This window comes from Rissa tridactyla, chromosome 8 (assembly GCF_028500815.1).
Source record: "Rissa tridactyla isolate bRisTri1 chromosome 8, bRisTri1.patW.cur.20221130, whole genome shotgun sequence".
Lineage (NCBI taxonomy): Eukaryota > Metazoa > Chordata > Aves > Charadriiformes > Laridae > Rissa > Rissa tridactyla.
This window is the reverse complement of record NC_071473.1, coordinates 28,398,487-28,421,096: the sequence shown is the minus strand read 5'-3', so window position 1 is coordinate 28,421,096 and position 22,610 is coordinate 28,398,487. Positions and strand designations below refer to the sequence as shown.

The window sequence follows — 22,610 nt, the reverse complement described above, 5'->3', positions numbered from 1 at the left end:
CGGGGATGGGGATGATGGGGAGGAATGAGAAAAAACAATGTCAATGGTGTTTGCCCACCTCTGATGGTCACTGGCAGAAAAGAGTGAGGGAAGGATGGGGCCATGTGAGGGGCTAAAAATAGACATTCTTCTTCCTAAAGAGAATATTGCTGGTTCAACTCTTTCCCACCCCTTTCTGTGTGAGTGATTAATTCTCCTTGGGAGCCCTTTCACTCAGCAGATGTTGCTTTTCTTTGTATGATTAGCCTGAAATCAACAGAAAATAATCCTGTCTTTTAACAAATACTGGAGCACAAAATTCCAGTGCTACAAGGTGCTTCAGCAGCCCGAACAGATGCTGAAATTACTGTCCATATAAAAAGCGCACATGGACGTATCCATTAAATCCAGCTTTTAAAATAACGTCACCCAAGTATATGAGCTGATGGGGGCAAAATGCCTGTTTGCAGCTGCGGAGCTGGGACTGGCTTGGGCTCCCTGGCACAAGGACAGTGACATCCTGGAGTGGGTCTGCTGAGGCCAGCGCGGTGGCTGGGGCGGGAGCATGGGCTATATAAGGACAGGCTGAGAAGTGCATTAGTTCATAGAATCATAAAATTGTCTAGGTTGGAAAGGACCTTTAAGATCATCGAGTCCAACCATCACCCTAACACTGCCAAAAACATGTCCCTAAGCACCACATCTACCTGTCTTTTAAATACCTCCAGGGACGGTGATTCAACTGCTTCCCCAGGCAGCCTGTTCCAATGCTTGATAACCCTTCCGATGAAGAAATTTTTCCTAATATCCAATCTAAACCTCGCCTGGTGTAACTTGAGGCCATTTCGTCTTGTCCTGTTACCTGGGAGAAGAGACTGCCCCCCACCTCACTACAGCGTCCTTTCAGGTAGTTGCAGAGAGCAAGAAGGTCTCTCCTGAGCCTCCTTTTCTCCAGACTAAACCACCCCTGTTCCCTCAGCTGCTCCTCATAAGACTTGTGCTCCAGACCCCTCATCAGCTTGGTTGCCCTTCTCTGGACACACTCCAGCACCTCAATGTCTTTCTTGTAGTGAGGGGCCCAAAACTGAACACAGTATTTGAGATGCGGCCTCACCAGTGCTGAGTACAGGGGAATGATCACTTCCTTGGTCCTGCTGGCCACACTATTCCTGATACAGGCCAGGATGCTTTTGGCCTTCTTGGTCACCTGGGCACACTGCTGGCTCATATTCAGCTGGCTGTCCACCAACACCCCCAGGTCCTTTTCTGCCAGGAAGGGGCTCAGTCTGAGGAAGGGGAGCCATCCAAAAAGCCTGTGCTCCCCGTTTGGCACAGGCTGCGGAGCTCAGCCCTGTGTTCACCGTCACGGCCGCCTGGCTTGTCCTAGCCATGCTGCAAACGCTGCCAGCAGGAATGCTACCGTCAGAAATGCCAAACCCTGACCCTGCAGACCCCAGTGATGCGCACTTGCCGACTTCTTGAAATGGGCTTGTCAGCTATGTTTTAATTTATTTAATGTGTCTTTTATTGATAACTTTTAAAATCAGACTGTTGTACTGTCCAGACTCAAATGCCAGCAAAGCCCAAGTATTTCACATCTTTGCTATTACCTTTACCAGCCAAAGTCATAATCTCATCAAAGAGCAAAATCAAAATTATCTGATGAGCACCAAGTCCCTATAAAAGCCAGAGGATGGGAATGAATTATGTCCCTATCACCTGGTCTAAAATCATTGAATGCCAGTAAACTTGCCCTTTAGTTGCTGCTGTGAAGTTACAAGGGATGTTATTCCCCAGCACTGTCCCGATCCAGCCCTCTGCCAGCTCCTTTATGGCCCTTCAGTCAATACGCCTGGCAGGACCATGCTCTGATACCTGCCTCTTCTCTCCTCCCCATCGTCCAATGGGGGAAAATATACTTATTTCTGATCAACCCCTCCTGCCTGGGGCAACCCCGCGGCGCGGGGACACCCGCGTCACCGCTCTGCGAGGAGCCCGGACCTCACGCCATCACCAGCCACATCCCCCTACTTGTTCAGGTGGTAATTTTCCCCACCAAGAAAACCTTTGGGTCACGTAATAAGTAATTTTGTTCCACCTAATTTGCAGTCAATGCCATTTCGTATTTCAAAGTCACCTCTTGCGCACCGAGGAGAGAGGAAGGAACAGGCCGTGAGCACTTTTTTGAAGGTGGAGTCTCGAAAATTCCCCTCAGACATACGAAAATGCAAATCCTTCCCAAAGGGGAGCGCGCCGAGGCCACCCGACCCGACCGACGGGAGCGCGGCGCCCGCGCTGTGGGTGGCCCGTTCTCCCGCGCATGCGCCCCAGAGCGGTTGCCATGGTGAGGACGCTCCGGCGGGGGCCGGGGCCGTCGCCATGGCGACGGGGCCCTGCAGCCGGACAGGACGGGCTGGGGTGGGATTCAAAAAACACGGGTTTTTCTTCTTAAAAACTGTAGAGATTTGTTTGCAAAAGCACGAAATAAGCCTGGCGCACTGCCCGCCCCGCCCCCCCCTCCCCCCCCGCAGCGCTCCCTGGGGTCCCGAGCTTCGAGGGCGGACGGGGCTCCCGCAGCTCGGGGGCAGCGGCCGCTGCGGCTGCGTGTGGGCCAGCGCCTGCCGGGGGGACACGGCGGTGGCGTGATCGGGGAGGCTCCGGGGGAGCTCTGGCGAGCTGGGGAGGCGCCCGGCGTCTGCGCCCGCGGGGTGTCCGCCTTCTTCCCCGCTTGCCTTCCGTCCGCTCTCGGCTAACTCCCCGGGGCTGCCCGGACCCGGCTCGCCTCCGGCGCCCCGGCAGCCCGCCGCAGCGGGCGGTTTGAAGCTTCGCACCCCGCCAGCCCCGGGCGGCCAGCGGGCAGGAGACACCCTCGCCCCGCCCGAAGGGGCTCGCTCGCCTGCCCTGTAGACCCGGCCCGGCCCCGCCGGCAGCCGCCCGTGGAGGGCAGGCGCTGCAGTACCGGGCTGTGGCCACGGGGGGGCAGCACCAGCGAGAGCGGGGCGGAGGCGTGGCCGAGGGAGGGCGGGGGACGCCGCTCCCCACCTGTAGGAACGGCCTGTGGGCAGCAGCACCCCCTGAATTACCCCGCCCTCGGCGCTCATTAGGGTGATGAGCGGTGACCGCTCTCGGCCCGCTTTAGGCCAGCCGGGCACCGGAATCACTTACCGAGCTGCGGGGCTCCCAGCTCTCGGCCCCGTCCGGATCCTTTCCATCGGTCCTGCACCGTCACCGCACAACAAAAGGCCGCGGAGAAACGCTGGCACTTGACATTCTGCCGAGAGAGAGAAAAAAAACCCTTAGCACAAAGCTGGGTAGGAATCTAAGGCTTCCTTCTTTCGTGGAGGTTTGCGAAGACTACAGAGCGTCCGGCACCATCTCTGGCACAGTTGTTCATACAGGGCACTACAGCCTTTGCATTTTTTAGACAACCTTGCCTTTTTCCACTCGCTGGCAGATTTAGTTGCACTAGAGCCACTTTCCCAGATACACGCTGACGCAGACGTACATTTTCCTCGAGCCTACACAGAGCCTGGGTTTCCTCACCCTACGCATCCCGAGTTGAGTATTTTTGTTAAAGGGTACAGCAACCCACCCGTCCTTCTGAACTGACTCCTTGCAACAGAGCAGTGGTTTTTTCGAGGCCGTTTCTCACTCACTTGAGGGATTTCAAGTTTATTTTGCTTTGACTCAATTATCTGATTTGTCATCTCAGCATTGGCAAGGTTCACTTAGAAGCTACTAGAGCAAATCTGCTCACACACAGAGTGAGAGGATGTGTTGTAAAACCATTTGTTTTCCTGTGCTTTTATTTCAAAAATATTCCTTCTTTCCTACCCTGCATACATAAATAGCAAGAGCTTGTTTCCAGGCTGATTAAGTCTCAGAACTAAGACTTTAAAATAATGAAATAAAATATTACTGTGTAACTGCACGGACATTTAGAGGTTAAAACTGAAGTCCACACATTTAGTTTAAAGTTTTCAGGTAAAGTCTTTAACAGAAACAAAACTGTTTGCTGTAAAAGTTTTGTGCTGCCAACGAAGCAAGAATTTTGGACTTAAGAAATGAACACCTCACAGACATGAATAACAGGAAGGAAGAAACTGAATACATTTTATCCTTCCACCCGTGTTTAAAGTTAGAAACCTAAATTTATCAGTTGGCTTATTCAATGTTACATACTGAAATTTGGCATTAATGGTAGATGTCAATCTGTACAGGAGGTGATATATACTTGGTTAAATACTTAAAATTTCATTCCGCAAATACAAAATGCCACCATATGTGACTAACTAAGCAGTCGTGTTATTCATTGCACAAGCAGAAGAAAAAAAACATTATTTAAGTGCTAAATTAGGTAATGTGGTAACTGGAAACCATCTGGCCAATAGGTATCCATAGTAACAGCACATCTGAACCCAGACAGTAGTGCTGCCCCAGATAATACTCTTTGAAGTAACAGAGGACTCCGCTCCTAAAGAATCATACTAAGTTTTTGGCTCCTCTACTATTTCCATTATAATTACATTTCTGAAAGTCATACAATCTTGGGTTATTATGCAAATTAACCGCTTCTGTGACACATCCCTTTATTTGCCTTCTCCTAACTGTCTTCCAAAACTCTTGAAAAATCCCTACCATCAGATTCATGCTGTACCATCGGCAGAACAGCTAAAGGAAGGTGTCTTTCATGCTCAGCAGCATGAGGCTTTGGTTGCTAAATAATAAAACAAAACCACAGCAGCATCAGAAATATGTATTATACATGCTTATACCTATATGACAGGCCGCTCTAGTGCTACCTCATCTCTGTTCAAGGAAAATCATCACTGACATCAACCGAAATAGAGGACGGATTTCAAGATTCAGTATACAATTCTGAGCTATCTCTATTGCTCATTCCCAAGTAGTAATTTGTTTGGGTTGGTTTTGGGTTTTTTCATCCATTCAGCACTTACCTACATTATTTAACTTACAGTAAGGAAAAAATGAAGGGGGAAAAAGTATGTCGCTGTGCTGAGGCAGAGCTTCTTCCCTATGTAGGTCTCCTGAGTTTTTGCAGATACCTGTTTATGACTGAAGATGCAGCTTTTCTACCCAAACCAGCTGCTACTGTTTCCCAAGACTCCCCTCCCTCAAAGGGCCACAGAAACTAACTGGGACTTTCCGCTGTGCAGCCTTCTGAAACAAATCAAGTCATAAGAGATAGCGTCAAAGCTCTGAGCAAACTTAATGTCTAAATTCTACAGATTCTCACCATAGTCCAGTGCAGGAAACCCCAAAAGCTTTGTTTTGTGGGTTTACTTCCAATCCCCTGGAGATGAGGACCCCCAAACCAACCCCCCCTAACCATACCCCGCCCCCCAAAAAAAATCCCTTCTCTCAGCACCAAGTGCTGAATAACATTCTGTTGTAACATGATGTCATTACTAATTAGGGCTTCATGGGAACCACAAATTGATTTCAGATTATTTTCCTGGGCCTGGTGATCATTCAGGACGAAAAACACCTGAACTCTTCTGTTAAACATAATGAAAGAGGAGGACAGATTTTCTGTCTTCCTTATCACGTAATAAAGAGATTTTCCCCTGCTGCTAAAAAGAGTGGGTTTAATCGACTCTTTGTGGAGAGTATCACATCGTAACATATAGCTGGCAATAACAGCAGATTAGGGAAGTGACTAATTTAGGAAATGCAGGTCTAGGACAGCTCCAGGGTTGCAAAAAAAGGAAGACAGAATTATAAGATCGAAGATTGAGAAATGAGGCAGAGCAGAATATCCAGGCAGCGAGCATTACACAACACAACACTAGAAGCAACACACACTAAAGTTGAAGAAAAATAGCCAGGAAAAAAAAAAAAGGAGATGCAGCAAAAAGAGCCATGGTCTGAGACTTGAGCTTTCTAAGTACCAAAGGAAAAGTACATTGTGCGATTTTTTGAGCACAGCATTTTACACACACAGGCTAGAACAGAAGCCACCAAGTTGTACCAAAGCACTCGAGACATGAGAGCTGGCAGCTACCTAACTGCCAAGTTAGAAAATTGGCACGTTTAACCATCCTAAAGCCAGGGGAGGTTTCTCAAGGAACACAAGAGGAATAACAAATATTAGAGGACGTGTCAGAAAGTCCTTAGCAAGTTCACAGAAGTGCTGCCGATACCCAAACAGCCACCACTTGCTTGAATAACTCTCGAGAAGAGCAGCAACAGACCTGTCTCACCAACACTAGGAAGGTAGCATGTAGGCTCAAGAGACACAAGCGTTACCTGTGATGGATATTTATGATGCACTCTGCCCACAAATGGATGTTGACCGTAGAATGCCATACTGTTTAAAGCATGGAGATGACAACGTGGGAGCAGGGCAGTGTGTAGCAGCAGCCTGCGGAGAGCAGAGAATGCACCTGTAGAGGCACACGGCAAAGCCGTGTTCTTAGGTACAGAAGATGTAGCAGCACAGAAGTTGATAAACCAGCTCATCTCCAAGTGGGAATATGGCTGCGCTCCTTACATCTTGCAACAGTTTTAGCAATAAAGAATGACACAAGTCAGTAACACCAAAGAACAGAACTCATTCACAGGGGGTTACTATTTTTTGTTGGCAGTCTGACAAAGATGAAGCGATGGTCAAAACATGAACAAAATGGTGATGCTGCTCCTAAGTTGCTAAGAAGCCTAGACCATTTTCCTTCTGCTTTACTTATTTTTCTTGGTGAAGCATTCGGCTGAGACAAGCTACTAATTTTACAGACTTTGCATAAGTGTAGTTTAACTTAACCGATTGGTTATTTGTCTTTATTTTCCATAGCAAAACTCTTCTGCTGTTCCAAACCTCATCTGCTTTAGAAAGCTTTGCATCGGATTTTCTTTTCTCTGGCATTGGTGGCATGCAAAATATATCTCAGGGCTTCCAAAGGAATCATTAAGTCCAACTGCTGTAATAAGCTAGCCAGCATTCTGTTTTCAATATTATGCAATCTTTAACCATTAATTTAGCAAGACTGTTTCTTCTGCAAGTATCTACCTTTTTTACTTCCAGACTGGATGAACCTTACCCAACACCACAAAAGTTCGGGATGATTTGAAATAATGAATAGAAAACAGAATTATAATCAGCCAGGTAAATACTGTGCTTCTAGATTCATCCTTACATTTACTTTTTCTTTCATGCTAATTCTTCTGCAATGTCTGGTAAGCAAACTGTATTAACTGTTCATATGGGAATGAGAGATTGCTTCTGAAATCCTACCTACACATTAGAAAGTGCAGAGAGCCTTAACAGTATTTGCACATTTGCTAGTTAGTATAAATATGCATTTTGTAACAAATCATCTCGCTCCTTTCTGTGAAATCATTAGTTTCCAGTTTAAGCCAGTCAGCCTACTGAAGCACGTCTTTGTCCTGTTGCCCGCACAGCTCAAAAATTGTGTAACTCCTGCATTTGATCCATTTTACTTACCCAATGAATGACATTTTTATTATAAATAGTATAATCAATAAAGTACTTTTATTGTGGAAATACTTATATATTTCACTTTACGTGGTAAAGAACTTCTACTGGCTTCCACCACTGAGCCTGTGAAAAGGTGCACTAGAAGGCACAGGAAGAGCTTTTGGATGAGAAAATATTGAAAATAATTGAAAAATTACCAAGTGCTCATTGCAATTATAAGATGCAAGTGCGATCAAATTCCAGCATGATCTCATGAAAAAAGAGCTTTTAAAACAGCTACTGTCACACAGAAATCAGAGCGTAAAGTGGAAATTACTAGGAACAAGCATTCTAAAATCACTACCGTTTAGGTTAAACCCTTGCTGCCTTAAAGCCAAAGGCAAACCTCCCGTTTACTTTAGCAGATATGTGGTTTCATATAGTTGGAGAAGACAACCTGGGAAAGCTTAAGCCCTTCAAAATGGAGTGACATTAAATACTACTATACATTTTGCAATAATAATGCATGCCTATAATAGAGGATTATTGGTGTTTGTGTAAGGCTTTCAAAGCCTTGGAGGGCATCTGCTACAGGAAGTCATGAGAAAAATTGGCTGGGTTTTCCATTCAGAACAAACAACAGGCATCTCAAAGGAAATAAAAACTTTTCTCTTACCTTTCAAGTGCTTTCAGCTGTCTGGTTGAGAGCCCTTCTGATACAGCCACCATTTGTAAAGGTAATTTGAGCAAGCTGAAAGGTCACCAAATCCTTTCCTCTTCCCAGTTCAGCTGCAAACCAGCACTAGTCCCTGCAGTGAATTTAAGTCCCCATGGAACAGATGAAAGGAACCAATGGAGCCTCGGGGTGTTTCCCTCCCACAAACTGCCTAAGGAGCACGCTGGGTTTGGGAGCAATTTCCCCACTCACTATCAGCACCATTTTCTGTTTGTTTTATGCTCTGCTTCCAGTCAAAAGGCAGAAAGCCTTTCCAGTCCCATAAATCTGGCAGCAAACATTTCAGAATCATCACCAAGACCCACGTATTGACAAGCACACTTGGAGTATTAATGATGTGAAATTCAGGTGGAGTAACACAGAGACTAAAAATAAAACACTTTTTAAAAACAGCAGTAGTTAAACACAACACTACACTTACCCAGCACAATACTTAAAAAAAACGCTTGAGAACTTAAAGCAAGTTATGTGTTGTAGGGCATTGCTAAGGTACCTGCACGATTATTTTAACCACATGCATTACTGAGCCCAGTTTTTAGCTAACGAACCATCCCAGACTGTGACCAGTTGGTTTGCTTTACCGCAACCAGAAGCTGCGCTGAGGGAGCTGGAGATGGCAGCAGCCTAAGGGCTACGAACGTGCCCTTGCCAACCTCAGTCGCTGCAGCAGGGTGGGGAAGTCAAATACTGCAAACAAGCATGCTTACCACACTGAACGCTGCAAACACCACTAACTCACACAGGGGCTCCACGCTTTCTCACCCAGGTTTTGTTTTTTAAAGCTGTAAGCACCAAACACTCTGTCCTGGGCGACCCTGTTCCAGAGGGGGAAAGATAATGCTGTAAGGCACCAGACACGGTCCCACTGCTGGGAAAGCGTCTTACACAGGTGATGCTATCGAGCAAGGGCTCCCTGTCCCCCTGAATCGAATGCTATCAATTCAGTCCTGACTGAAGAAACAGTTCTCCTTCCCACATGCACTGGTTCCCCACTCACCTGGACAAGCTAACAAACAGAGAGAGACCAAGGGGAAGTGGAACAAAATACTGAAGAAATGAATGCATGCTCAAACATCCAAGTCCTCGCTGATCACATCTGGCTCCCTGCTTTATTTGCTCTGCTGATACTCTACAGAATGCTTTTACCAGATGGAAAGCTGCAAAAAACAGCAAGTTATAGACAATAACATCAGGGATTGATAAGCTTGAAATTGTCTTCCTGCAAACACCCGAAACCAACATCCGAGCCAGCCATGCAACAACACGCCACATCACTGGGAAGCACAGTGGCAAACAGCCTGAGCTTTGAATACTGGATGCTCACAGAAGGGTTGTAGCCCATGGCTTTTGCAGGCTGAGCCCTTTCTGCTGCTGCAGTTTCCCTTCATAGACAGACCCTCATGCAAGTTTGAGGGTCTCTGAGTACAAAGGGAGCACAGAGAGATGGAAAACAAGGCCAGTGACAAGCATCTCACCTCTCCATGGCTCACAAGACCCATCTAAACCAAGAAGCAGTGAAAATAGCTATCCCTCTAATGCCATTTTAATGCTCTGTGTAACACCTGGGTTGGCAAGGCAGCCAGAAACTGACCAGGCTGTGGAAAATTAATCACTTCATCAGCACCAAAGAATGGTCTCTTTCCACTGATCACCATCACCTGCACCATCAGCCTAAGTGGGTAAGTTACTGCAGAAGCTGTTGCTGCTGTTTGCAGAGCGGGTAATAAAATTTGACTGCATTAGCCTGCCAGTCTGGCCACTTCTTCCAGGTTACACCTAGGTACTTCAGGACTGGCTTAAGGCACCAGGCATCTAAGTAAAACGCCTGTCACACAGACAACAAGCAGCATGACGAACTGAGAGAATCAAGCTTCTTTCGTGACTTTTTGGATGTAGCTAACTGATATGAACAGAAAATATAATCAGAACGATTAATTCGACATCAAAACCTTAATGGATTTCTCCCTGAAATTAGGACATAGACTTATTTTAAACAGGGCCTAAGTGAAGCCCCTGTTGGTAGAACAGGTCAGTTTCTCTCACAGAACAACAGGGCAGCTAAGAACAACAGAAGAAGAATCTCCCATGTATTTTTCACTTTTCAGGGTTATGGTTACTCAATTTTGCCCGCAAAGTGCTGTAACTTACCCAAAGTTCGAGTTGAAAAAAAATGCAAAACGCTTGTATAAACTTAGGAATAGCCCCTAGGTGATAACTTTCCCAGAGAAGCTGTGGCTGCCCCATCCCTGGAGGTGTCCAAGGCCAGGCTGGATGGGGCTTTGGGCAGCCTGGGCTGGCGGGAGGTGTCCCTGCCCCGGGCAGGGGAGGGGGACTGGATGGGCTTTAAGGTCCCTTCCAACCCAAACCATTCTATGATAAGCAAGCAAAGAAACTCGTAAGAAAAACAAAACTAAGCCCGCATTTAGGAAAGCAGCTGGCAGACAACCCAAGGCACAGCAAGGACAGGCGCGGGGGACAAACGCGCTGGTCGGGGCAAGGAGCCACAGCGCGGTGCTGTGCCTCTGCATCACACCTTCCTGCTGGGGCTCCTGCCCCCGTCACTTCCACAGGCTCCCCTCTCCCACCCGCGATCCTTTCGGTCCACCTAAAGTCGGATCCCGAGGTGTCTGTGGAAGACGCCAGCTCCCTCTAATGGCGGAGGCGCCAGCGCGGCCGCCATCAGCACTGGGACACACAGCACAGCTCTGGAAAGTGGCTTGGGTTCTCCTTCCCCCCCCCCCCCCGAAAGGCACTGGAAATGCAGTTCCACCGCAGAAGGACGCTCGCAGGAAGCGGGGACCGGCCGGGGACGCTCCCTGACGCGCCACGGCCGCCCCGCTCCCGGCCCGCCCGGCGCATGCGCGGCCCCGCCGCTGCGCACCGGCAAGATGGCGGCCTCCGCGCTGGGCTGGGCGCTGCGGGCCGCTCGGCAGGTCAGCCCGGCTCCCTCCCTCCCCCGATGCCCTCTGGGGCCGCATCCCGCCCGCCGGGGGGCTGCGGGGCTTGGCAGACCCCTGGGGGAGGCGGCGGCGGGCTCGGCCCCGGGCCAAACCTGGCCTGAGCCGCGGCGGCGGGGACAGCGCGGCGGTGCGGGTGTCACTGTCACGGCGGGTCCTTTGCGTCTCCCGTGTGGTAGATCCCTTGCTGGCTTCTGTGGGCACAGCTGGATCACACGCGACGTTCCTCGGGCAGGAGCAGCACGGCAAGGAAGTCGTTTGGACAAGTCTGAGAGACACGTTTATGGGAATAATGCGTGTTTGAATTGGGCAAACCGTACATGCAACGGGTGGGTATTACAAACTTAACTTTCTTCATCAGGTTCTCCCCTCGGCATGCACAACGCAAGTGCGGAGCTACTACGTGGACTGGAGGATGCTGCGGGATGTCAAGAGACGGAAACTGGCGTTCGAGTATGCGGACGAGCGGCTGCGGATCAACGCCATCCGGAAGAACACCATCCTCCCCAGGGAGCTGCAGGTACTGGGCACCAGCCCACCCGCCGCTCCTGCTGCCACCTCCCTGGGCCGCAGCCGCGGGGTCACGGACGCTTGCGTTCCCCTAATGAGCACAGAGTCACGACATATTGCACCGTTACTGCTGGCCTCTGCCTTTTGGGGGTGTTTACAACAGTGGTTTAATTCCCCTGACCAGAGGTTCTGCGTGTTGGGTTGTGGGTGTTCTGTTTTCGTTTTAAACCGGTGCTTCTCATGTAAACAGCATCTGTAACACTACATACCATGTAATCTCATTTTTTCCCCTCACAGCTGTCAGCAACATACATTCAAGAGGGCAATTTTCTTTATATTCCTATAGTATGGCATATTATATGGTTACTTTTGTAGTTTTCTAAGTAAACTTTAGATTTTTTGCTCTTACACGTATTTAAAAACCTGGAAGCCTGATCCAGCTAAAACCACCACTTTGTTTAATCAGAAATTAATTTTATTTCTTGCCTGAGCTACAAGCATGTAAAAACTGCATCAGCTCTGGGTGTTAGATCCATTTTTTAAAAACACACATATTCACTGCCATGCTCTCAGCCTTTCTTACTAAGCATTAAAAATATCTGCAAGTACCAGGAATATTCTCACAGTATTCCTGTATGTATTCAGTCTGGCCATGCCTAGTTGTGGGGAGATCCTTTCACCCTCAAACATTCTGGGAGAGAAAGCATATGGAATCTGCTTTTATGTGGTGACCTCACTATTCTCGTGGCAAATCTAGTCTGTGTTGGATGTCCTTACAGGAGAAAAAAAAAAAACATCATGCAACTGGCTTTGCTTTTGATATTTCTTGTCTGCTTTTGTCACCTTTTGAAGTCACAAAGCATTGCCGCAGTTAAGACGGAAGCAAAAGACTCCAGGAAAGTAACACTTTCCTCCCCTACAAAATTTTATTTGGGCTCCAAAATTAAAGTCTCAAAAATTAAGCTACAAGTTTTCTCTGAAAGTATAGGCCGCTTTCTGAATAAAGTCATAGGAATTAAATAGGCCAAAACAATACTGCAAGTATTTAGCTGTACTAGATAGTGTATGAATACAGCTATATATGCAAATAAGATACACAACTGGACAAAACCAGCAACTGAAATAATATTCTGAAGACAAGAAACCCTACTGACCTTGCTGTTACTGAAGTTGAAAGTCACATTACTGCTGTCTTGATGCTGTCCTCCTTTTGAAAGCTAACATCCCTTTAGAAGTTAGCCTTGCAGTGTTGCTTTTCAGCACTCACACAACACAATGGGAGGTTTTGTAGTTGAACATCAGACCTTCCTTTTACCTCCAACTGTGACTTCCTACCATGACTGACCACAGGATTCTTTGAGCCCTTCTGTCCTTCAGAAAATAGCATGTTAATAATGCTGCATTTAGGGACGCTTACCTAGCCTCAACTGACTTCCTTTAGGCTGCGTTTCCCTGCGGAGCTTACTTGTTCTTCTGAAATTCCATTTGCTGCTACTTGGTGCTTCCTGACAACTGTCGCACTCCCTTGTATGTAGAAAGACCTTACTTAAGCCTTCTCATTAGAACAGACATTTTGACTCGTCCTCCTCTGGCTGTAACTCCTTCCAAAGTACGCTGTATGAGATCCCTTTGACTCACATCAAAGCACATTACCTGGGAATGCAGTTAATAAGGAACATATATTTAAGTTCATCTCATCTTAAAGGACTAGCCCACCCTACAACACGGACAATGACAAGCAGATTTTGATTCACTGCAATTACTGGCATGAGGTTGTTCAGTCTGTGTAATAAGGTTAACTTTGGGGTCTTCATGTGGGTCATTTTACATTCAGTTAGAGTGCCCAGAAAGAGTGGGTCAAGTGAGGAAGACAGGCACAAATTCCCTATCACATGGCATTAGGTGGTACCTATGCTACAGCTTTATTTTGACGTCCGGCAATAAGCCCCCTAAAAATCCTTGGTAACAGAGATAAACTTTATGCTGTGGTCTTCTGTTTTAGGAAGTGGCTGATAAAGAGATCGCTGCCTTGCCCCGGGACAGCTGCCCTGTGAGGATCCGGAACAGGTGTGTCCTGACATCCCGCCCTCGGGGGGTCAAGCGGCGTTGGAGGCTCAGCAGAATTGTTTTCCGCCATTTCGCTGACCATGCTCAGATGTCTGGGATACAGAGGGCTATGTGGTAGATCACTGCATGGATGGACATTCAGGCAGGAACCACAAAACAGGCTCAGTTTGTGTGTTCGAGTAACTGAAGCAAGACCCTCCTGTCTAGGAGTCCAGCATCAATATCAAACTAATAAGGGAAGGATGAGAAGCCACACTGATTCATTAGATCTGCTTACTGGATAGCGATTGGTATCAGCTGACAAGAAGCAGCAGAACTGCATTAAGCTGTCTGTATGAGAGGCAGTTTTATTTTGAGGAAAAAACATCACTGCCTGACTGTTGCAGAGCTAAGCTGAGGTTTGTGATATGGGCAACATTAGAAATAAAGACATACAGCACAAGGCTCGTTTAAGCTTTTTTTTTTCCACCGTACGGTAAGTTCACCATGGTAGTTTGGGTAAAAGCATAAATGAAATTGCACAACAGGGCAAAGTAGTAGTCTGCCATGAACAAGGATGAGCATGAACTGAAAGTAAAACATGGCCTCAAGTTTAGATACTCTTGCTATGCAAACTTAATATATGTATATTAACAAGCAGACAAAGTGGATAAAGGACCTATTAGAAACTACAGTGTGCTAGTATTTATCACCTGCTTGTAGTAGAGCGCACAGTCCAATGCTTTAAGAACAAGGTAGCAAGTAATTCCTAGCTAGTCCAGACCATAATAGGAGAGTAATGGCTTCCTTAATTCATAAGGTAGCATCAAACAAATTTATCCTTGGGAGACACATGAGAAGGAAGCAGGAAGGAAACAATAACAACAAGCCTGCTGCCAAGCTCACGTTTGCCCTGTACTCTTCTTCAAAGCAGGAAGGGAAACGGCCACTCTGTCCCCCTCCCTGGCAGTAGGGCAGAGAGACTGCAATAAACAGGCCAAATAAAACGGTACTACCAACAGACAGAAGGTGCGCAGGCTGCAAAATGACAGCGACCCATCACCCGCAGTTTAGTTCAAATTTTGGAGTATGAGCTATCTCAACATACTTTTTGCTCTGTTACCTTAAAACGCTTGAAAGTTGTAGGAGAAAGTGGCGCTTGCCTCTTTCCTCATACATTGCTAGAGCCAGGAAGTAATCCCTGTCCAGCATCAGCAGCTCACTGCCCTCCTGTCACTGATGCCACCTCAAAGATACCCCAAGGAGATCACCATTAGCATAGGCACTAAACAGCTGTTTTCATTTTCAAACTTCAAAGAGGTTAAACAGCCAGTAATTAATTTCTAAGAGTAATCATTAAATTTTAATACCACAGGGTTAACACCATATTGTTTCTGCTCAGCTATTGAGTGCTTGAGATAGTGGTTCTACTTTCTTCAGCATTTCTCCCTTTGTGACATGCTTTACAGTTCAATATATTTTCCCACACTGAATCAAAAAAAACCGCTCCCCATGTAGTGAGCATGACATCAGCCCCAGCAACCAGACGGGTACAGCTGTCACTTACAACAGAGAGGCCTTCACCCATCCTAGTTTAGGATTTCTTTTACATTTTCTTTTACATTGGGTTCTCCATTTCACAACACTCTCCGCCCATCTGAGATGCTTTTTCAAGGAGGGGTAAGGATATACCTATGCTCCACTCTTCGGGAAATGGTGAACCACTTGACTGAAGGAAATGCTTTATAAGCTATTTTAATTAAATATTTTCTCCAACCTGAAATGGAAAATGACTGTCTTTGCTTGGAAGAAGGTTGTGTAAACAATGATCTTTGCAGCACAGCGTGTCTCACATGGAAGATCAAAATTAAGGCGGCCCTTAGAGTACTTTCAAATATCCATCGGTATGTCCCCTTTGGATTGCTTTTCTCTGCTTTCAACCCAGGCCTTGTTGATGGTCCGCTTCATTTCATCATCCCCTTCTGCATACATCTTTTTTAAAAGGTTCATAAGCCCTTCACTAGGATCTGAGGTGTCATAGGCAGCCTTCCTGCAAGATGGATACATATGAGAAGATCAGGTATATCCAACAATTCTGTGCAAAAAAATTCAACGCTAATGTTTGTAACTGACAATTTTGCTTTGGCAATGTCTTCAGATCCTGACAGTCTTCAGTCACGCCTCAGTAAGCTTCTTAGTAGGGAGAATCCTAAAGAATACACTTAAACTAAGTGCAAGTTGAGCAGTATACCTAGAGCTGTCTCACTAAGCATTTTGCAGTAAACATGACCCTTGGAGCACTATCCGAAATTAATTTTAGGAGGCAGGAGTGGAATATAACAGACACAGAAAGTGCTAATAGCTGTCTGTGCCATTATGTGAAAAGTGAATAAAAATAGAAAAAAATAACCACATTGAGCTATTTAAAGTGGTCACATTCACAACCCAAAAAGCATTTTCTGCTTCTCATTTTTCAGATTATCTCCAGAGGTTAACTGACTTGTTTTTAACACTTTGTATTTCAAAGCAATTTTCTCAATTTAAGAAGCCAACTGACAAATGGTGCCACCCACATGGTAAGCATGCTACCAGACCATACATAATGCCCGTCTATCCTGTTTTCTAAAATCCTCTAGGTAGTTACTAGTGCAGCTGCAGGCCTTCTGAAAAAACATGCAGATCAAAATACATCAGCAGAGGGAGCAAGTTCCCCAAGCATGGGGCTAACCACCAGTCTCACAGACCGCAGCACGAGGTGTATTTCTGAAGTGACTCATTTTGTCATACTGTAAATCCTCAACACTTGGAATAATGCGGCAATACTAATTGTGACAGGCTGGGCAGCCTACAGGACTGCTCTGCACAAGACACAAAATGACCCTGTTCCTCCAGCAACGTGCATTAGTAGTCAAGTCACCTTCTCTTAATCTCCAGTGATGCCATTTGAGAGGGGAAGGTACTGGTTAGTTGAGGACTAGCCAATTTTAGCAAATTATCCTATCAATATACACAAAATAAATAGTTGTTGGCTGGTATAACTTTCTCAAAAATTAGTTTCCATGCTTCAAGTTGGGCATACACATTCTCTTCTGGAAAACGTGTGTATTGTAAAATAACATAAAACAAAATTCTTATTAATATACTACATTTATATATTTATCTTTGATTCTATATATATGAACATATCTTGTTCCCAGGTGTTTCCTGCTTTACCTTACCACCATTATATAGCCAGTGCCCAAATCGCTAGTAGGATTGCTCCCAAGCGCTTGAAGTGATACAAATTAGCTTGAGACTTTGTATAATGATCTAGGTTACAAAGGCCTGTTTTGCCAAAAGGACACTGGGATTTTTGTGCAGGCATTTCACGCACAGGTGGCAAAATAATAATTACTTTAACCAGCACAGCTGCAGGGAATATGTATGTATTTCTATATAATATATTTTTAACCTAAAAAAAACCAACCTCACTATATAGCAGTTTTTGCAATCAATGCAGCCATCAAAATATAAAAGAATCTTTAATTGGTTGGTTACCTTCAGCACTCTCACTGCAGGTCTTACCTATCGCATTTCCTATGATGCGGCCATCATCACTAGCAATGAAACAGCGGAAGAGTGGCAAACAGCTACTCAAAGCTCATCTCCTCCACTGCCAGTCCTACTAGTACCAAAAAAACCCCAACCTACTGCTTCTCCAACATCTTAGGGGCTCGTTCCCCAGAACAGCGATTCTCATAGTCTGACTGCGCAGTCAGTACAGTACAGATCTGCTCTCCTGGCAGGCCTAAAGCAATGTGGAGAACAAGAAAAAGAAAATGAGATGGTGGGCTGAAGAGACACTTACTCTTTCTCTTTGCTTTCTTTTTCCACTTGAGTGAGACATTCCCACTTTTCCTCACGCTTCTTCCTACACATCACAAGGACCATGTCCGTCTTTACCTGTATGGTGAACAGCAAGGTAGGATTATAACATAAACCTCTTTCTATACTCGCAAATTTCTGAAACATTTATCTCAGCTATTGATTATTATGTAGCGTAAGGAAATTATAGTATGTACTCAGCTTTGGGGTACAAAGTATTAACCTTATTGTGGACAATTTAAATGGTGTGATTAATATAATACTAATACCATAGTATACTACCAATACAGAAGAGCATACAGTGCTGCAGAAACACCATCCAGTGACTCTCAGGATGCTAAAAGTACCCAGGACTGTTGGGTAAAGGGTGTCTGTATTTACTAGACTCCTCCAAGAATACCAAGTCCAGGTAGAGGCTCTCCCAATTTATTTATCCAAGGCCAAGAAACTAGTTTTAGGGCATTGCTTAATCTTGCAATATGTTTGCAAGTTACCAGCAAAGCCTGTTTAATTGCAACCCTAACCTAAATTTTGCAAAGAACTCCTGCGTGCCACAGCAGACAGAAGTCTGGTGGAGCCTTAGCTTAGCAAGTACATGACCACTGCTTGATTTTACACCACGTTAAAAATCACCAGAGCATCGCCCTCATTTATTTCAGTTTTAATTTTACACTGTCCTAGTTTTAGGGGAATTTCAAATTGAACCATCATTTCTTTACATCTGATGTCACTAAGTGCAGCACACAACAGCACTGAATGCACACAAGGTATTTGACATATCCCTAAGCCCAGAAAGGTGCTCCAAGAAGCACAGTAAAGACCACTATCACCAGTTGCAGTCAACAGCAGTAAAACGTTACTAGTGTTCAATTCTGGAGCAACACACCCTTACAAAGGCAGAGCAAGTTTCAGACTGTGCTTTGGGTGTTAAGCCTATTTAAGCTTCCCAAGATTTCGGTCTCCTGACAAGTCTCTTAGACTTCAAAATTGCAAAGAATTTCTCAGAGGTATTTAAGAGCACAAGGATGCAAATGGATACTTAGTGGAATTTTCTCCTTAATTATTTCTGAAATCCTGTTGGAGAGCTATTAAAAAAAACCCAGTACAATATCCAGACATGTTTTTTTGAAATAGAAGCCCATGGATTCCAGAGAACAATTCCACAGTTATGACAATTAGAGATGAATAACAACCACGTTCACAGTGAAGAGACTTTACAGGCAGAAGGGAGGGACTGAAGGTTAGCACCGAGTCTCTTGAACTAGAGTCTGGCAATGAACACGGTACTTTGTGAGGGACCTAAGTATCTCTCACAGCTGAGGTGCACTGACCTTTCTAGAGCTGCCTTCCACAGAGATGGGTTTCAGGAGGTTGTTGAAGGTCATAGTGTAGTTCTTCCCGTTCAGATTCTTCACTAGCAGATCGAATGACCTGGAAACCAGGAAGTGGGGGAAGAAGGGCACAAATATTCCAATCACCCTAAGACTGTTGTGCTTTGCCACCAGAAACAATGTCTGAAAGCCTTTTAGCAGACATATTTCTTTGGAAAGCATGTCAAGACGTTTGAATTGCTTTCTTCCCAGGGCTTTCAAATCTTCAGTTGGAATTAATACTGATGACTTAAAAGGACCTGTCCAGACTTCACAACAAACCAAGATCTTTATGGTTCTTTCTACCCCACTGATCTACTACACCCTTGGAAAGGCAGATTTACTTAATGTACACTCCAGTTCCGTCACCATCAAAAAACAGGGCTAACGCTACATATCCTGTCAAGAGGGATGAGGTGCAACAAGCATTTGTAAAATGAAAGTACCCTCATACCCTCTAAGGAGAGCTATACTTAAGGCTATGTCCTAAGTGCTACTAAAAGCTAATATTGCTCAAGAAAAAAAAAAAAAAAAAAAAAGAGTGCAAGAGGTAAGGGCTGATCCAGAACAGAACTCAACATAAGACATTCCTGCAAATAGTGTTCTTCAGCCATGCTCTCCCCTACAGCGTGGTGCAACAAGATGAACTCACCTCTCTGTAAAATTCACCTGCACATTCTCAGCTGGAAGCTTCTGGACTCCATTTAGAGAGATGTAAATCTTAATAAACTTATCTGACTGATCCCAACCTGCCAGTGAAAAAAAAGAGATTAAGTTCTAGCTTTCCTCCACAAACTTCATACATTCCATTCCATTCCAATTTCCAAAGTCCCCTAGCAACGACTAGGATCTGTGCCTTACTGAAACAATCTTTAGAGGGATAAGGAAAAGACATGAATTATTCAGGAATAATTTGATACAAAAGGAGGTTTTCACATGTTGCCCTAATTCCTACAAGTTTTGAGAAAAACTACGTAACCCTCAGGTAAAAGGGCAGCAACTCTGTCTGTGCAAAGGGAGCCAGAAGTAGCTGCCTGCTTTTGCTGCAATTTCCTTGACCCACTTTTTCCACTGTTCCCCACATGACAAGTATCTTGAGCAACTCCCTCTCCTTTCACCTACATGGCGAGCAGAGAAGCCAAAGCTCACTCTTTCGTTCCTGCTGAGCACTCAGCAATGGAAAAATACTAGTTGGTACACCAGGGATCATTAATGCATTACATGAGCAGAATTAATACACGTTATGGTTGGGATGGCACAGTGAGCATGTAGTAGCTTTTAAAGTGGGGTCTCCAGTCTGAAATAAACACTTAAGAAGGCTTCTCTATAATGTTAAATGGCAACTGTAACTTGCACTAATGCCACCCTGCCTTCTCTTCAGAGAGATGCCCGAGTTCACGCAAGCGTTCAGAAAAGTAATCCTACCGTAATTGTTTATTTTCACTGTGTACCCTCCCAGTGATGACTTTTCTTCTTCTGCCACATCTTTTGGCTTCGGTGGAGGCTGATTCTTGATTTCTAGCTCTAGCTTGTGTTTCTCTGTCATCAGGACATCACGAAGTCGCTTCCTCGTAGCTTTCGTGAGCAATTCTTTAACCTCTTCCAAATCTTTCTGCAACTGGTTTCAAAATAAAAGCCACACACGTATATATTAGATACCATTCTTTTTACCCAAGGTTTGCACCTGAGCTCTTTCAGCTATGGCACTTCTAAATTTCCCAGATGTAGCAGTTTCAGATTTATCACATCAGTAGTTTCCTTCCTCTCTACACCCCGTTGAGCATGAAGCCACCCGTGCCTCCCTGCCTGACCATTAATATTTTCACTTCTCGACCAGTACGTATGTCAAGGTTTAAGCCTTCATCAATTAAAAAAAAAAGGGAAAACCGATAAAATTTAGGCACTCGGAAGAGCTCCTCAGTAGGTCCTGGATTACGCTAAAAGCACCCGGCACCGCCTGAGGGAGAGACACCGACAGCGCCCAGCAAACGCTCAGGCCGAAGGCTCCGGCTGCCACCGGGGAAGGCGAGCTGCCCGGCCCCGACTCCTCGTAACTGCGGCCGGGCCACTGCTCCTCGCACGGCCTGGTCCTGCCCGGCTCCGGCCGCGCCGCCCCCCAGGCCCAGGCCGGGCCGGGCCGGGCCCGCGGCCTCCGCCGGCGCGGAACGAGGTTCGCACGCGGTGCCAGTCAGAGCCGCCAACGGCCGCCCGCGCGCCGGCTCGGGTCGCCTCACCTCCTCACGCGCTGCGGCCATGTCGCGTGCGACTCCCCCCGCCCCCGGCATCAGCGGCTCCCGCGGCCCCTCTGGAACCTTCCGGCCTCCCGCCACGCCCACACACCGCGCGCGCTGCGGAAATGACGCAATGGCGCCGGCGCCGCCGCCAGGCACGCACCGCGAGCCGCGCCCGTTCCGCTGGGTGAGCGGAACAGCTCGAGTCCCCCCCCCCCCCCGTCCCCGGCCCGCCCAGCGCGCCCGCCCGCCCGCCCGCCGGCGTTACCATGGCGACGCGCGGCCCGGCGGCCGTTGGCGAGCCGTTAACTGCCGCCCTGAGGGAGCCTGAGGCGGCACCCGCGCCCGGCGGGTATTCTCCCGCCCTCCGCCGCGGCTGGCAGCTCGCCTGGAGCCCGTGAGGCGAGGGGCGGTGGCGGGGCCCGGGCGGGTCTCCTGTGCGACCCCCGATCGTTAACGCTGACAGAGAAGAGTTGGAAGGGCCTTCCTGGGCACTGTAGCAATTGCGGTTGCCCAAGAAAAAAAAAGTATAGCGAGGTGTTTCTCGGCACCGTTCCTAAGTCAGCGTACTGACTTAGCAACAACAAAGGTTCGATATCCCCGGGTGCCACTCGGGCATTAAAATTTCCCAGAGGCGGAAAAAAAAAAAAGCAGTTTTTCTGAAAGCAGTTAAATGGAGGAGTTAGGATTTGCCTCCAGAGGGCGAGATACAGCCCTTCAGCATTTAAAAACCAGGTTTCTCTGAAAGAGGATGCCAGTTAGAACATTTATTAACATTTATTCCAAATTGAGGAACGACAGCTCGTGTTGATTTATGGGCTTAGTCTTTTTCTCTCCTAAAGTGAACATTCATGAATTAATCTGTGAAGAGGGTGGATTTTGCAGAGGTAGGGAGGGAAGAATAGTTCACATGAAGGTAACGTTCATCGAAAATCTGAAGCCAAGGATTTACGTTCAAGTCTGCATTCCACAAAGAAGTTTTAACAGATGTTGTACTGAAGTGTTTATTATAATCCTCTGGGCCAGTGCTTCAAGATCTGCAGCTGAGAAAGGGTCACGAACGATCTGCATAACTAACCCTGTGGTTATATTTCATTTTCATAGGACCGAGATTTCAAGCATCTGAAAGGGCTTTGAAAGAATGTGGCCTCTTTATCTAGCATGTAGTAGCCGTTCCCTCTGTCTGCAGGCACTGATAGCAACTGATGACAGTCAGTCTTTGGATAGTGATGTGGAGGTAAACCAATGCAAAATGTTATGTCTTGTAAATTAACTAGTTGGAAGTGTTTCATCTTCAGCTTTTCTACCTCTCTGCTTTTATGTCTTCCCCTGAAGTGCCATGCGCTTTTCCAGTTATCTGGGAACAATGGCTGTTCATCTCAATTAATGAAAACTAAATCCTGGAGCAATTGCTCACACAGAAAAATGGTTTTGTAAATACTTTTGACTGCTGTAAATTCTGCTGTCCTGTTCTTGATCAGC

General features: G+C 46.4%; 3 protein-coding genes across 3 annotated transcripts; 1 reads left to right on the top strand and 2 right to left on the bottom strand.

Moving 5' to 3' along the window:
- Positions 1-1,603: 1,603 nt before the first annotated feature.
- On the bottom strand, positions 1,604-10,969 carry LOC128913511 (uncharacterized). Its single transcript, XM_054211219.1, has 5 exons — positions 8,858-10,969; positions 8,091-8,223; positions 6,250-6,364; positions 3,145-3,250; positions 1,604-2,392 (listed from the first exon to the last, which is right to left on the bottom strand). Exons 2-5 carry the CDS (start codon positions 8,141-8,143, stop codon positions 2,052-2,054), a joined length of 615 nt encoding a protein of 204 aa, XP_054067194.1. The 5' UTR covers positions 8,144-8,223; positions 8,858-10,969; the 3' UTR covers positions 1,604-2,051.
- On the top strand, positions 10,964-14,126 carry MRPS14 (mitochondrial ribosomal protein S14). Its single transcript, XM_054211221.1, has 3 exons — positions 10,964-11,083; positions 11,469-11,627; positions 13,620-14,126. The coding sequence occupies exons 1-3, from the start codon at positions 11,039-11,041 to the stop codon at positions 13,800-13,802; spliced, it is 387 nt and encodes a 128-aa protein (XP_054067196.1). The 5' UTR covers positions 10,964-11,038; the 3' UTR covers positions 13,803-14,126.
- An 873-nt stretch (positions 14,127-14,999) lies between these two features.
- On the bottom strand, positions 15,000-21,263 carry CACYBP (calcyclin binding protein). The gene is made up of 6 exons (XM_054211218.1): positions 21,132-21,263; positions 20,323-20,515; positions 19,550-19,646; positions 18,859-18,958; positions 17,511-17,605; positions 15,000-15,713 (listed from the first exon to the last, which is right to left on the bottom strand). The coding sequence occupies exons 1-6, from the start codon at positions 21,180-21,182 to the stop codon at positions 15,554-15,556; spliced, it is 696 nt and encodes a 231-aa protein (XP_054067193.1). The 5' UTR covers positions 21,183-21,263; the 3' UTR covers positions 15,000-15,553.
- Positions 21,264-22,610: the final 1,347 nt, after the last annotated feature.

What these genes read in the sequence shown, in the direction of transcription:
- LOC128913511 (XM_054211219.1), bottom strand. Translation starts at nt 8,143, where the DNA reads ATGGTGGCTGTATCAGAAGGGCTCTCAACCAGACAGCTGAAAGCACTT. An exon ending in ATCATAAATATCCATCACAG is followed by an intron (nt 3,251 to 6,249) that starts GTAACGCTTGTG and finishes CTCTCTCGGCAG; the next exon opens with AATGTCAAGTGCCAGCGTTT. An exon ending in GCTGGGAGCCCCGCAGCTCG is followed by an intron (nt 2,393 to 3,144) that starts GTAAGTGATTCC and finishes ATCCCACCCCAG; the next exon opens with CCCGTCCTGTCCGGCTGCAG.
- MRPS14 (XM_054211221.1), top strand. Translation starts at nt 11,039, where the DNA reads ATGGCGGCCTCCGCGCTGGGCTGGGCGCTGCGGGCCGCTCGGCAG. An exon ending in CGCTGCGGGCCGCTCGGCAG is followed by an intron (nt 11,084 to 11,468) that starts GTCAGCCCGGCT and finishes TTTCTTCATCAG; the next exon opens with GTTCTCCCCTCGGCATGCAC. An exon ending in TCCTCCCCAGGGAGCTGCAG is followed by an intron (nt 11,628 to 13,619) that starts GTACTGGGCACC and finishes CTTCTGTTTTAG; the next exon opens with GAAGTGGCTGATAAAGAGAT.
- CACYBP (XM_054211218.1), bottom strand. Translation starts at nt 21,182, where the DNA reads ATGCCGGGGGCGGGGGGAGTCGCACGCGACATGGCCGCAGCGCGTGAG. An exon ending in AGTGAAAATAAACAATTACG is followed by an intron (nt 19,647 to 20,322) that starts GTAGGATTACTT and finishes TTTCACTGGCAG; the next exon opens with GTTGGGATCAGTCAGATAAG. An exon ending in AAAGAAAGCAAAGAGAAAGA is followed by an intron (nt 15,714 to 17,510) that starts GTAAGTGTCTCT and finishes TCCATCTTGCAG; the next exon opens with GAAGGCTGCCTATGACACCT.